Here is a 17063-nt window from a genome sequence, read left to right as displayed (position 1 = left end):
ACACCCCACTGTGACCCCAGCATTTTGGTTCAGAACACTTCATGTACCAACAACAATATCTAAAAATATATTTATTCATTCATTCGTTTATTTGATACAATGACCTCATCATGTATTCTGTAACATATTCTAAATTCTTCAGTACATTCAAATCTCCCACAAAATAGTCTCAAATTTTCATAAACTTGAGTAGCTCTCCTGCTACCATATATTTTTCTGGTGAAAAAAGTCTTGTGTTCGAACTTTTATCTGACAAGATCACTTTGTATCTATTCCTGTTTCCCTTGGCTGAAATATAACAATACAGTGAAATAGATATATGTGAACTCTATGAATCAAAAGTAATCACACATGCTGCCTGGTGATTGCAATAGTGTTCTTAGTATGGGGAGTAGTAGTAAACTCTACCTGGATTTCCCCCATGTATCGTACAATGTGTTTCCCACCAAAATTGTGTATGGAAATCTAGGCAAGTTTTAGCAGATTTCCTTCCTCTCTTACCAGGGTTCCAAAACCATAGCAAAAACACTGTTACAAGTTATGTTACATGTATTATCAAAACGCATATAAAATGGATGCACATGCGCATAAAAAATTGTTTCATGTGTAGATACAACATTGATTGCTGTTGTTTAGGTCTATCTATCTGCACAATTACCACACATCATTAAAGTAATGCAAGGGCAGATGAGTGGCTGAAAAAGCCCTTTTCATCAATTTACTATGCTAATTATGGTGACCATGTGATCTTGAACTGTAACCTAACGAAAGTTATCAAGTCAGTCCCTTTTTAATCCTCTCTCTCCCAACTTGTACCTAAACAAACCAACACCCTCTAAGGAGAAAGAGGGTGCATTTAAAGTACATTTGTCAACGCAATACGATTTCAAGGCCGCCATATTGGTCATCTTGTAAGTCACCTTGCCTTCTGTTGAAAAACAATAACAATTGTGTGTACCAGAGCAGATTGTTTTAAAAACATCCCGAAGCACTCTACTCTTGTACACACCCTGATTTCCACCCTCTGTTACAAAGGTTCCCAAAGCAAAAAACGCAAGTGTTATTTTTGTTGTTGTTGTTACACAAACTTTCCACAAAATGGCAAGACATAAAGTTAATGCCAGAAATAAAAGAAAGACAAAACATACCATGACATATCACCGGAACTAGTTACAATTTGGTTATCGTCAATAAAACGGCAGCATGATAAATAGCCTGTGGAGTAAAGCAAAAGAAAAACAAATGTCAAAAAATTTAGTTAAAAAAATAAAAGATTATTCTATCAAATATTGTTTTAATTGTTTAGTGATAAGAGTAAAGAAGCAATTTACACTTGCTAAGCATATAAAATCATTTTAAACACATACTTAGACACTCTCTGGTCATTACCAAGTAATAATTTAGTAATTATGACAATAAAGACACTCACCATAGTATCATAACTACGTAATGACTTAGCATAAACTACCTCCTTGAATAAGTTGATCATGTTTTTAAAGACTCTGTTATTCAATTCTGATAGCATGACCAAACATTTTATGAAATGCATTGATGTAGGCAAATGCAGTATGAGAAAAGTGTTGATTGCAACAGATAAAACATAGCCCAGTGACTTAGCTATTTGCCTTGACAAAGTCATTTGCAAGATACAGTATGTTGTGTTGGAAAGCGAAGTCTGAGCTATGCAAAATGTTACTGGCAGGTAATACATCCTTCAGTAGACACAGATAAACATAGAGAGATTTGGCTAATTGTCTTGACTTAGCTTTTCAGCTTTACAATGTCATTGGCAAGACACAGTATGTTGAATTGGAAAGCCAAGTCTCTGAGCTATGCAAAATGTTACTGGCAGGTAATATACCCTTCAGTAGACACAGGTAAAACATAGCCAAGAGATTTGGCTATTCAGTTTCAAAAATTATCTGCAAGACACAGTATGTTGTGTCAGATAGCCAAGTCTCTAGGTCAAGTCTCAAAACCTAGATTCTACCCAGTACCAAAGTACTGCATTTCAGCTATTAATTTATGTAGGAATTAATATCATCGGATGTTAGTCATAGGCAACAAGCAAATGCATAATTTATCAAGTATGGGATTTGGTGAAAGCTTTAGAGTTAAATAAATTGTGTATTACATTTATTGTTTATTAGTTAGTACTTAAATAGTTAAAAAGAAGAATCTAGACTGTGACATACGTCATATCACCCCGTCCTCATATACCGATGTGTGAGGGCGCCCTAACAAGGCAGATCTTATAGATGAGGAAGAATCATGTATACTGTGAAATATTAAATTTTCATTTCATATCTATTTTCACTATTTTGCTGGTATATTTTTCCTCCTAAAGTAAGAACTCAGTGAAAAACATTTTCACCTAAGAGTTACCTTGTATAGGTTTATAAATCAGTGAAATTTATTCAGGTCCAAGCAGACAGCTAAATTCCATCACTTGAAAATGTAGTATTCCACAGAAGGTAGAGACAGTATCCTAAATCAAAAAGTATCTTTGTAAAGAGGTTCTTTTTCATGCAAAAATATTTCCAAAAAAATAATTTTTACCACTGTGACCCTATAGTTTCCAGCACACTAAATCAAAGAGTTGTGTTTTTTTCTTACCAGTATGACCCGGTAGTTCCCTGCTAACTCTAACATTGCCTTCCCTTGTCTTCAAACTGTAGATTGAACAGATATTATCCAGGCCACCACAGGCCACATAACTACCAGATGGAGCGTAGGCACATGTCATCACCCAACTTGATCTTAGTGGAATGGCATGAACCTTATTAGTTGTATATGAATCCCATACTATCAGTTTACCGTCTTGTGATGCACTCACGAGGTTCCTGCACCAAATGTAAACGTAATGGAGAAAGTGGGATTATTAATCCACAGTACATGACACTCATGACGAGACAATACAAATTATACATAACTACGAAAACTAAGAATTTTTTTCCCCACAAAATTAGGGAAGTTAGGGTTACAGTTTTCAAATATATTTCTGTGAAGGAATGAGATGGAATGTGACACTGTGCGAAAGTACAATTTTATGTGGTGTGTCAAAATAATCAAAGGAATGTATTCTTCTGCATCACCACATAGTATGGAATAGGGGGAAAACCAAATATTTTACTGTGTCACATGAAGTGCATCAAATTGGCTTTGACATCCAAGATGTTTCTGCTTAAAATTTGCTTTGACACTGATGAGTTTCACCTTATTTTATTATTATCATCTTTATTTTGCAACCAAACACAAAGAGGTGGTTGAAATCATACAATTTAAAATCTCAAATACACAGGAAAACACTGACTAAAAGAGTACAGACATCAAGGCTAAACTGTTTAAGAATGATTCCTAATGAAAGGTTACAAAGCTTAAGAAAGGTAAGACATAAAAATATACTAATTACTGTTAAGCTTGAATTTGGAGTAAGTGTTTTTGTAGTGTACTGGTAGTACTAAACAAGTGTTCTCCATTTGAAATCTCACACAGTATGCATGCTGGCAAATTAACATAAGTGTTGTGGATAGCATTTTGAATTGAAAGCACTGCTCAACTAGGAGCTAGTGCATATCATGTGCTTTTGGCGGCAAAAGGTGACCTCTAGGATAGTGCGTGGGTGTAGGTCATGGCTTTTGAACCGAATCAAGTTGAATCAGTTCTAATTCGGTTGTTGCTGTCCTAACTACGACAAGTTAAACCTGTTCCGAACCGATTTACTTTGAACCGAATCGAAACCACCCCCCTGAGGTAGTTTCGAACCGGTTCAACTAAATCGGTTTAGAACCGATTTAAGGGCATATGGGGACAGGAGAACTGAATTTGAACCGAATCGAAACAGGATCAGAATTTGTGTCGGGACTGGGTTATTGAGAGTCAAAAGTGATATGATCATTTTTTTTTCTATCTCATCTTGCTACATGGAAATGAGTTTCAATTGTTTCCACAAAATTCCAGCATGGTGATTGTCCTTGATATTTTTCATTCAAGACCAGTGTTTTTGTTGAGGGTGGTAAGCAGGTAAAATCTACCTGGGTTTCCCAACACAATTATGGTAAATTGTATGGGAAACTAGGTAACTTTCTGTTATCAAGTTACCCAACCTCAACAAAAATAATGAAGATACAACATGATATACTTCATTTGAAAACTGCACACCAATAAATACATGCGGAAAATATAGTTTTCTAACTACCCTAATTTTTCATGCATCTAAATCATCTAAAATAAATCCATTACCAATCCATTACCCAAAAATGCCTGTAGATTTAGATCAGGCATCTCATGCAAATTGTAAACAAACTGTACCTGTTTCCTATCGATAGATGCGCTGAAAGTACAAAATTTGCCAGTGGTCTCCAAGTAAATACATTTTACGATTATAGAATTTTAAATATTTTAAATGTACTTACTTCTTTCCAGCATGTATCTTTCACAAAATAACAAGACAAGAATAACATACACAAAACAGGACACGTGAATAGTTATTAGCTTTGAACATGAACATGAACAGCCGACCTACACCAACATTTGGTACTTACCTAGAATCTGAACCCCAATGCATGGCATAAATCTTGGCAAGGTGTCCTCTAAGTGTGCGACGTGTTCTCATCTGAATTCGCCCTACTGGCTCCATACTTGCTGTTACCTGAGCCAGTGAGGTATCTCCTGCTGCTTTCCTGGCATCCTATACAATGGAAATTAGAAGACATTAGTGGTTACATTTGGCTGATTCAGGTTTATATTGCTAGGACTGGTCAAGATGCAGTATTCTTTTTATTAGAAACATGAAGGATTGCATAGTTTGGTCAACAGGGACATTATTTGGTAGTTTATTCCAATTAGAAGGGTTGGTTAGAATTATTCAGCACCAGAGTGCCCTCTAAAGATAGCTAAATTTTGTTGCGAGTCAAAATGATAAAAACTGGCATTTCTTGTGAGACACCACATAATAAGAGATGGAGAAACACCAAATTTTGGTGCGTCACTAGAAATTGTGTGCATCAGTGTCGCGTCAAATTGGCTTCGAGGGCACTGTTCAGCACTGTACAATATTTTCTAACTCATCCTTCAAAGTGTTTCATGACAAAGTCAAAGGCATTCTTAGAACTAAAGAAAGAAGTCAGTGAACGTTTACAAGTTATCATTAGAAACTCACAAATTTAACTTCTCATACACATACCAACACAAATTTGCTTTCCCCTACACAACTATACAAATTCATACACATACACTAATACTTATGTACACACATGTGTACTACACTAATGCACATGTACACACATACTGGTACACATATCTAGTCACAGTACTGTCACACATATAGTGTACACATAAGCACACACACACACACACACACTTCTCAGTAGTCACATATCATTAACTCTAGTCTACTAACTACAGTCAGTTACAAAATCCAAGTCAAACCTCTAAAATGCTAAAAAGATCACATTAGAAAATTGGGCACCATGCTTAACACCACCCCCACCCCCCACCCCCACCCCCCACTAAGAAAATATTGACATGCAGTATGGCTGGAACCTCCAGTAACCAGAATATGACGCATTCAAAAAGAAACATGTTGTTGGCAATTCATCATATATATTTGATCTCCTATGACAACACTATCAGAATTCAATTCCGTAGCAGTCTCTCATGTCTTCCCTTTGGAGGTTAATATATGGTTCAATACCCTGACAACGTGATTATGACGACATTTAATATACAAATTCTGAGAACTATCATTATCATGGTTGTTTATCCCATAAAAAGTCATCTGTAAAGGTAAACCCAGGACACTGTGCGAAATTCAACTTAATTATTCTTCCCACTGTGTATAATTTTTCTCCCACACACAAATTTACATGGAAAACATTTCAGAAGGGTCATTGTACGGTTATCTGAACACCAACCACACAAATCAAATCACACCACAACTATTCACTTTCATAAATTACAAACAGAAGCAACACCTTTCAAAAAGAAAATTTTAAACACTGTTCTTATTGCAACAATGAATGTCCATGGACTCTACTGGTATTTTTGGAAGCAATTTTTTTTTTACTGTGAGGCAAAATTTTCATTTTGAACTATCCTTATTGCATTTTAAACCAATCCTCTATATAGAATGTTTCAAAGGTGAAGTTTAGCACCATAATTTATGTAAAAGCAACACTGGCGAGTTTTGATTTTTGAACACATTCTACAAAAGCACAGATATAAAGGATGTCATGTAACATAATTAAGTTTGCTGTATGAACTATTCAAATATTTATCTCATTTTGTCCTCTATTTTAGACTTCTGTCAATAAACCATGTTTCAATCAATTTTTGCACATATATTGTTAACCCTACACCTTACTGAACAGAATTCAAAACTTCACATTACCATGGAAACAAGACATTTCATTTTGACTGACACCCCATTATCTGCTGACGTAGTGATGTGGTAAATTTTACTAACTAGTACCTCATCAAATACAGATTGATCAATGTTTTTAGTTTGGCTTAGATTTATCGAGTTGAAAACAAGTGAACACAATATTTGAATTGTAGTATATACTGTGTATGTATCCTACACCAGATGTTGAATTTCACATGATTCATTCACACTAGAGTACTGTACTACATATTACTTAAAAACATGTCAACACAGGTTACAACCCTAGGAAACACCAATCACATCCATAGTAAATATGTTTTACATTACAGAACTGATAAGGAGGGCAAAATCTGGTTCTCCAGTCATTTTACCAAGCCTTTCCCTACCTACTCCCACACCTACCCCCACCCTATATCAAAATTTCCATCCATTCTCTTCAGACTTATTTTTTAGATCAAGCTTATTTTTTCATAATCTTTAACCTTTCTTTTACCGGGGTGCCACACTGTTAAACAAAAACACTGTAGAAGTTGCATGAAAATGATCAAATTAGTACATGTTTACTGTCTGATATATATTTATAATTATCTACTATCTTTGTTTTGGATGTTTCTATATGTTTTTGACTCTAGATAATGTTTTTCTTACATTTTTTCACATCAAATAAAATATACTCTACCATTTCAAAATCAACACAAAGGAAAGCATTAGTTCACATGTAATACGTGAAATCAATAATTTCAAAATTAACACTGAGGAAAGCCATAGTTCACACACATCTCCCTGAATCTGTACACATTTAAATTCAATTACAATGTAATATAACATATTTCTTTACCTCCAACACATTTTACTATTTCCATAATTTATTAATGACATGACAATTATACATCCTCAACTTTGACCAGCATAGTATGTGGCAAAACATAATATTTTGTCATAATGTAACCCTTACAACCATCTCACTGAACAAGACTATGAACTACATCGGTAAAGCTCCTTGGTTTTCGTTTCATTTTCAAGAATTCTTGACAGTGTATGAATTAAATAAACTTGTGTCATGAAAATTTATTTTTAAAATGGTTGCCAAAAAAAGTTACAAAACAAATGACCTGCATCTATTTACCTCTATCTATCAGAGCTGCTGGTGTCAACAGATTACTGTTGCTTGGCAACCCTTTAGAAATACACTCCATACAGATTGGGATTGTAAAAAGATTGGTGTCATAGTGGGAATTTGATCAATAGCAACTATCCACTGGTGTGAGAAACACTGATGTGAGAAACTAACTAATCCTGTGTTATTTCAGATAAACTTATAAAAAGAATTAACCGAAATAATCTGACGACGTAGATGTCATACCAATGATTTAAAACAGGTGATACACAATTTATAAATATAAATGATGTGAATACCATATAGAATTCAATGACAGAAAAAATTCAATTCAATTCAATTCAATTCTATTCAAAACCTTTATTGTCTGCACATAAAAACACAAAATTGTCTTCAGACTCGTCATCAAATGTTACAAAAATTCATGTTGGATAACAAACTTTCCTTACTTCCATTATTATATTACAAAAGAACCCATTTCATTCATATTTCAAACTGCCTAACACACCCACACAACATTCCTACATGCTGCTATTACTTTCAAATAGACAGATAATATTACAATTCTACATACATCTCACCTCCCACTATCTCAATCATTCATAACACTGAATGGTTTCAAATGAATACCAAAAAAAATAAGAGTTCACTCATACCTACCATCACTCCACATATAAACTTAACATATTTCCAAAGTAGGAATATTCCAGTGGAAATATGCTGCCTCCCCCCCCCCCCTTTAATATTAGCACACTTGCATTCACACCTCCCTTTCTCCAATTCAGTACAATTGCAAAATAGAGCAAAACAGACGATGGCTCTATAAATGAATCACACTCACTTTCATTAAATGAACCTCTTCTACATTTTTTGAGGAAGAATTCTTCTGTATTCACATTCACACATGGATGCATTAACACACACACACACACACACACACACACAAAATGTACTTGCACATACAAAATAAATGTACACACAAATGTGTCTATATGCATGACACACACACACACACACACACACACACACACACACACACACGTATAGCATGCATACACATGTATATATATCTGTAGTTTTCTATGTAATACATACACAGTTCAAAACTGTCAAAACAAATCGGCACTTATATATCAGTTTCTTGCTATAACCATAGATACCTAATGCCCTTGAAATATTTACACTATATATATAAACCTTTGCACTTACATGTTATACATACACACAATCAAAACATGTTATCTAAAAATCCTGGGCCTTGAAGTGATGACAGTTATATCAGAATTTATATTTAGATTTGAGATTAGTCATACTTCAAATATATGCGTACACAGTCCTGCTATGGGAATTATCATGACTTGGGTTACTAAAACCATCATATGCCTGCAGGTGTATATTATCAATCATGTACTTAAACTAGTCTCTGATCTGAATTTTCAATGAAATTTCAACATCTCTCATATTCTGTACATGAATGAAATGACTGAGACGGGAAGCATGCACTATAACGACAAGTTGCAATGTGACCCTTGTCTGTACACATAACTCTTCTTCCTTTTATGGCATTTCAGAAGTATAAAGATGAATAATAAATCAAATTATGTATTTCACTTTTAGTGTAATGATAAGTACGACTCACAAAGACTTTCTTTCAAACCAAAGTCATCATTTCAATACCAAATAGCTCAATCCTTTGGTGTACTATATATCGCGGATGGATAGACTAGACAACACTCGTCTTTTAAAAAGTTGAAATCTACATGTCTATAGGCCTTGAGTTCAATTTCTGTTCTTCCTCATCAGATTAAGCCATGTGTATTTTTACATGGCTTGAATTAGAATTATAGGGTTAGTTAGTCTAGTAAAAGTGAAGTGAACTGTTTCAGTTACAATTTTCTATTGATTTCCATAGGTGTTTAACTGAGTACCACCTCATAAATTTGGTTTGATCTTTATAAGTATATGTGCCTGGACAACTAGACTTGCCGGTTCCAAGATGCATTGCGTGTCTCTCCATACAGCACCATGTATTGTGTATGCCCTGAGGGGTTTGCACACGCTACTCAGGGGGATGGTTGTCACCTGTCTCTATCATTGATGGCGGTTAGTCTTTGTTCTATAAAATCACTCATAATCAAAGAGGTCAACATGTCTTTCCATCATTTCCTGATAAAAATGTTATTTCAAATGTAATAAAGACAAAACAAGACGAATTGTAAGAACATAAAAGCCGTCCCCTCGCACAATGCATCTTGGAACCAGAAAATCAACTATTTTAAGCCATGGTCTGCCAAGTAACTTTTTAGTCAAACAAACTTTTGAGTCTATCAAACTGACCAGTTTGTCAGTCAGTTTCTTGCTAGTAAACATCCTTGTGCATCACACAGAACACACTGTGATATGAGCAAAAATTGAGCAACGCCATCAAATTTTAATAAACTCATGATAAAAACTTAAACAGGCTCAAGATTTTTACTGGTTGTTAGCTAGGCACTGATATACTGATAATGGCTTGTAATTTGGGCACTGGTTGTCCCAGGCTTTGGAAACAACATTGAAGATGAGCAACCTTCACAGTCTGTCATCACTAAGTGGTTATTATGCTACTTATTATTATAAGGCAGTGGGCATCACATGTGTAACAGTAACCACTCTTTATCTATGACACGTATCAGGTTTATGTTGAGTTTTGTCCAACTCTCTCTTCTCTTCTTCCTACCTGGCAAATTTTGACACGTCACTTGCACACAATTTCTTGTGACACAAACTTTGGTGTTACCCTATCCCTTACTAACTATATGTGGTGACCAGTATGCAATAAAGTAGGCGCGTTGCTCTGAAATAATCTAAGTTACAATCACTCTGATACACACAAACTGAATTCCCTGCAAATATCTAAATTGAACCCAAATCTGAAGTTTCATCTACATATCTATGTATATCTCATTGAATTTTTTGAGATGTCAAGCATGGGCGTGTTTGTTAAAAGACATGACACACACACACACACACACACACACACACACACACACACACACACACACACACACACACACACACACAGACATGAGTGTACACACACGCACACAAACAGAAAAAGACACGTACATGCACACACGAGCGCAGTCACACACATACACACAGACATGCGCGTACACACGCATGCACGCATACAAACAAACAGAAAGACACATGCACACGCACATGCAAGCACGAGTGCACACACACACACACACACACACACACACACACACACACACACACACACACACACACACACACACACATCTTGTATTCAACATTAGTGACAGTTAATAAGCGTTTTTTATATTTAATGTAATCTGCTTGACCACTCCTTAGAAATGAAGTACATCATTAACTTCAGAAATCTATACAAGTCACAAATCTGAAACCAAACAGCACATTTTGAACTACACAGTAATTACAATTATTGATGTGTTTCAATCATATTTCATCCTTACATTTGTATATGTTCAAATAAATGTGGCCTCAATTTCTAAATGAACTACCTAAAATACAATGGAACCAGAGTCGTATAAAATCTACCTGACAAGTGTTGGTTAAAAATATATACATATTATGTATTTAGTATGCATTTTGGGCAACTATGAAACAAAATAAGTTTCCAAAAAATGTATGATTACATAGAAGAAATAGTGTGACAAATTTTTAAAAAAAAGTACACCATCCTGTCAAACTCTAGTCAGATGTAAAAGTGGCTTTGTTTCATTAACATATTCCCAGGGTAATATTTCTACACTTCATACATGAAATCCACTGAAACAAAAGTGGGAAGTCCGTAATTTACTCCAGAAACTATAGAGTAAAACACAAAGATTTGTTACATGGGCCCCTTCACTAGTAAATACATACACCTTCAGATCAAGGTCAGAGGGAAAGATATTCACAATTCACAATCATTCGAGAAAATCATTTCAAAAAGGTTAAAAAGTAAAAGATTTCAGTCCTTGCATACATTTCCATGGCAAGGGTTACCAGCCCATGTTAATTCACTATGCTTTGTGGTAGAGTAGCACAGTTTTTCTTATATATGACTAACAATATGTCACATTACAATGAAAAACAACACACAGTGTTAAATGCCTCACTGGGGCCCCTGTACAGTCGGCAATTGCTTGTAACACAATCAATCACTCCCAACACTCATTTTCACTTCCAATTTGAGACCATCACTAGGCTTATTCAACCTGAAAGATTACTCTCCCCCTGAACACACACAATCCAGACATAATTCACACTACCTCTGACATCAGACAAATGAGATCTGAAAAACTGACGCTAAAAAATAAACCATACTTACCCTTATCATGTTCTTGAGGGCCTCCGCTTCTTGCCTAAGTTGATCTAGTTCACTCATGTTGTCTGAATATTTTTAAATTTCAAAGAATTATATATAAAAAACTGTAAATCAAAAAAAGAATTTGGAATTAGCATGTAGTTAGGATCACAACAATGCACAATCAAACATGATTATGTATTTCTTCATCGGTAAAAGAGGTGTCATTTCTAAGAACCGTTTTGAGTGAGGTAAAAATCCAAGATGGCCACCACCCAACATAATGAGATTAATATTGTCATACATTATGCAAATCAATGACAGCGCCTTGGCAACAGCCTCTGCAATACAATGAATCACAACACATTCAGACCATACAAGTCTAAATTTTCAATCCAATTTCTAAAAAATTTATAGCAAAGGAAATACATCACTGCTTGTTATTCAGATTTTAAATTCCACTACAGAAACATGTATGAATTTGTGCATATTTTTATTGTGCCTCAAACTGAAACCATCCCTGTACCAATACCTATACAAATAGATAGATTTATAAATAAATATTCATTGAAGAATTCAACATTCGTGTACTTATCTACAGTATTAGTTTTTAAACATCTATTAGTGAACTGCTTAGCAAACAAACCGGCTACTATACATTTGTACATGTGGACAGAATGAAAGATTTAGTGAATTTGAAAACACTAGCTGGCCCCTTTATCACGTGATGTGAGCATGGCCATAATAATACGGTGGGCTAGCTTCAAACTAGGTTAATCAATGATCCTGTACTCATGGTTTGTATGTGACGCTCATCAAATTCAATTTATCACTCATAATTTCACATTCAATTCGCCATGATCTCTGAATCTTTTGGCAACATGTCCCAATCACAAAATGTCTATACAAAGCGAGTCTATTTTAAAAATACACACTGGAAATTGTTTAAATACCACACATTTGCACACATATACAGAGTTAGTTCAAAACCCATGAAAATAAATTACACTACTGCATAAATGATACAAATGGTGTGTAAACGGTATTCTCAATATTTTATGGTTATTTATAATCTTTAACCTACAACATAATGCACATGACATAGACCTCATTTCTAACTCATTACATCACTACAGCCAATGGAAAGACAGTGCTCAGTAAATATGCTGTATTACAGTTTTGAATGAAGCTGTCAATGGCTCCAAGTCCATGCAATTTTAAATTGCATTTGAAATTTAACATGTAACATCCATGCATGTAGTGTCTGGTACAGTAGGTACGTATTGGACCTGACTTTATGGATGACTCTGGCCCATGACTCGGCACTACAGAAACTAACTTGTACAGTGTTTCAGAACAACAGTTATTTTGTATATATTTTTTCTCTCTTTTGCCCAATTTCAAGAAACGATCACACACACTAAAATATCTGACTTGAGATTTTTTTCCATTGAATTTTCCAATTTTGATTCTTGACACCACTAAAGAGAGATATCCTTAATTGTCTGTACTAGACATTTTACGGTACTGTCTCTGAAATTTCCTTCATTTTGTGATTTTATAATATGAATTTTATACTAAGACACATTCTGTGTACTAGCCAATGTTGGTGGAACTGTGACTCCAGTACACTCATTCACTAATAAGAATAGAGAATGAATAGTAAAGACACTGATCCAGTGAGTACACAGGCTACCTGTCTACAGGCATTGGTTTGGATTTGACACTGGCCTTTCCTAAATCCTTATACATGGACACAAAGGCCAAATCCATGACAATGATTGTAGACAGACAAACCCACTACTGGATAAGTAATGGTGACTGGTGTCACTACAGTCCCTTCCCTAGTTTGTAAGATATGATGTGTTGTCCTGCCCTACCCTACTTCACTGTGAAGTAATGGCCAACAGGACAGCACAACATACCATATTGTACAGACTTGGGATGGCACAACACATCATATGGTACAGAATACCTCTTCCCTACCTTGTACTTAATACCAATAATGGTGCAATGACGCAAACAATATTTGAAGTGTTTTAGTAGCTGCTCCCTTGACGGGAACTTCATGCACTCCCCTTAGAAGGGTAGGCTATCAATTATCTACAATACATGTAGTAGGGTGGCTAACATGCAAATGTAGTATAAACTAACCTTCCCACCACGCACACACAGAAATTGTGTTGAAGACCCGATTACAAGCAAGTATAAACTGTGAATGAAAGACAGCTACCCTTCAGTAAATAGAAGAATAATGCAAGATAAATGGTATGACATTCAGTATACTGTATATGTTACTTACCCTCCCCCTTTATTGTCAGCTTGGGGTGAGACTGGCAACACAGTGAAATCTCTAATAATTAGCTTTTCTCTTCTTACTATACTCGGAGGACAATAGTAATCTGTACAGTAATGGCTTCTGTCCTACATTCACAGAAAAAAAAATAAAAAAATTCCATAGTTAGAATACATACACATATGTAAAAGACAGTTGGTGAAATATAAAATTGTAGGTTGAACACATCACTGGCTGTCGTAGTGTGTCACGTTCCACTGTGTAAAATGTTTTAAAATGCTGAACACATCATCGTTGAGGTGTTATGGTGTTTGTGTTTGGTTTTGTAAAATGTTGAACATGCCACTAGGGGAGTGGTGTTTATGATTTGATGGTGAAAAGTAAATGTTGAACACAACACAGTAGTTGAATACATGTATTGTATGTGGCTTGCTGAAATGAAAAAATTCAAACACCCAAATACAGTTATGAATATACAGTGTACATGTAGCTCTGTGTACCGTTCAACGCATCACAGTTATGGGGTAGACAGTACAGCTCTAATTTCCTATTGATTTCCATTTTCCTAGACTAACACCTTATTTATTTGGTAGTCTATACAAAACAAGACTAAATCTAACATAAGCGATGTCCTCTCACGCAATGCATCTTGGAACCGTAAAATTGACTATTCAACAGACTACAATCTCTACCATCTATCAATCCTTATATCAAATGGTTAATTTCCTTCTTCCCCCACCCACACCCCAACCCCAACCACACACACTTAACTATTTAGTCATGAATGCAAAGCATTGAAGATCGTGTATCATAAATATTCATTACTACTTTGAATACAGAATGTGACGTGAAAGAGTCATGGCATCATCTAGCCACAGTAATGTGTTGGGGTTTTTCCTTTATTCTTGTGGTCATTATTTTCTTGCAATGTATGAACATACGATCAAATGTAATATTTGAATGAAAAGTACATATATAGTAATTCATTATGGGAGGTTACTAGTATCTATTACAGTGTATATTTATATTGGTTCAGATGCCCTAATTTCATATAATGCATCTCCTGCGTATATCTGCACACAATAAACCCAAGACATGGTCTTGATTCAGTTACAGATAAAGACTTCCCAAATTTGCACAAAGAAGACATGGTCTTGATGGAAGTTACAAATCAAGATATTTCTAATGTCATGTCACAGATCACACCTGCATACAACAAACTGAAGACGACAAAAAGATTTTCATTTCATGCAATACATTTCCACAAGACAAACTCAAGACATGTTACAATAAAGACTTTCCTAGTTGTACATTTATATGACAAAATCAAGATATTCCTCAATTTGTGTACTAATACACCTCAGTCTGCACACAACAAACTCAAAGGCCTACCAAATCACATCATCCAAGCCAGGGCTTGAAATTAACAGTAGTCCCATGCCCACAGACTACCAATTCTTGTCATGGGGCTGCCACAATTTGCAGCTGGTAGTCCTATGCCCACAGACTACCAATTCTTGTCATGGGGCTGCCATAATTTGCAGCTGGTAGTCCTATGCCCACAGACTACCAATTCTTGTCATGGGGCTACTATAGTTTGCAGCTGATAGCCCACTCAGGCTACCACTGATTATGTGATGAGAATGGAAGATTTATGGACATGAAAGTATTTGAATAATACAAATATTTCCAATAGAGGAAATCTGTTTTCAGTTCAGGAATATCGGACTACAGGTCACAATCCTTGGGCTACCATTTTCTGAAACTGGTAGCCCACTAGGAGTCAGACTACCAAAGAAAAAATGTTAATTTTGAGCCCAGCAAGCACATACTGTATCTATAAATTCCATTTTGTTGTTTATTGTAACAGCACAACAAACATCAGTACTTCAAGAATCAGATACACATTACACGTTTACATCTGTCTGTAATGTAAGATAAGTTAAAATGCCATGGCCACTACATCTATTTTTCACATCAAATGATAAATAAACCTGCCCTGGAAGACATCACAATGACAGATTCAGTGTAGAAAGATCACCAAGGTGACCATGAAGATAACCTTGAATATGTGATGACTAGTTCTTGCAACATGGGATCATCTAATCACCGACTATACTTCATCAATAATGCAAAGCCGTCAGTAGTACACGTTGTTGCGATAAATCTGTTCACCGAGGCAAGTTCACTAATTATTCTATATGGACCATGTATGGCTAGCCTGAAGAATACTGGGTCCTGTGTACTGTTACCAAAACTGTTTTTGTAACTCAATCGAAATGTAGAAGACTACACATGACATTAGGTCATGGCTGTTAGAGCAGAAGGTAAGCATGATAAATTGCTGCACTTTATCAGATGCAAAATTACTATGGTTTAGATGGCTGGACACTGTATTTCAGTTGTGTCTGGACTATTTAGGGTGTCGCCATACATTCAATACAAAATATACTTATTCATACAAGCATGACTTTCAAACAGTCCTTGAAAATAGTCAATAAACATGGTCATACACAACATGCAGTATAGAATTATTAGAAATATAGCGATCATGTATGAAATTGTAAGTCATGCTGTCGCTGCAAAGAATTAGTTCCATTCAAATGTGTTCTATACTTCTCCAAACACAAATCTATATTCTTTGAAAGTTTTGTCAGATTCTAGATTCTGATACATTAAACAACATGTTTACTATGTCAGGTTCTGAAAATTTTAAATTCTCGCATCTCACAGTGTTAGAAATAATGAACCTTGCAATGCAACCTTGTTTTTTTTAATCAACACAGCATCAGGTACAGAAATCCACTGTGGTAATCATTACCTGATAAGTATAGCAATATTTTACGTAAATTTTCAGGTCATTCAATAACTAGGCTAAAAAACAAGTTTTGTTTTTTTTAAATCAACAAGGTCATACTAGTAATTAGTACCATTTGCTGTCTACAAC

General features: G+C 35.3%; 1 protein-coding gene across 2 annotated transcripts in view; it reads right to left on the bottom strand.

The window, feature by feature from the left end:
• LOC144451871 (guanine nucleotide-binding protein G(I)/G(S)/G(T) subunit beta-1) overlaps positions 1-17063 on the bottom strand; it is a 35054-nt gene that overhangs the window by 5063 nt on the left and 12928 nt on the right. The window contains exons 2-6 of one of the 2 annotated variants that reach the window (XM_078142786.1): positions 14123-14244; positions 11845-11945; positions 4545-4690; positions 2617-2852; positions 1149-1215 (exon numbers count right to left, since the gene is read on the bottom strand). In XM_078142786.1, the coding sequence (XP_077998912.1) occupies positions 1149-1215; positions 2617-2852; positions 4545-4690; positions 11845-11901 (506 nt within the window). In that variant the 5' untranslated portion in view covers positions 11902-11945; positions 14123-14244. The remainder of the gene's footprint in view (positions 1-1148; positions 1216-2616; positions 2853-4544; positions 4691-11844; positions 11946-14122; positions 14245-17063) is intronic. The other variant, XM_078142787.1, reaches the window with a different exon arrangement.

The sequence above is a fragment of the Glandiceps talaboti genome, chromosome 21 (genome assembly GCF_964340395.1).
Source record: "Glandiceps talaboti chromosome 21, keGlaTala1.1, whole genome shotgun sequence".
Classification (NCBI taxonomy): Eukaryota; Metazoa; Hemichordata; class Enteropneusta; family Spengelidae; genus Glandiceps; species Glandiceps talaboti.
The sequence above is the reverse complement of the archived record's forward strand: the minus strand, read 5'-3'. Positions and strand labels throughout refer to the sequence as shown.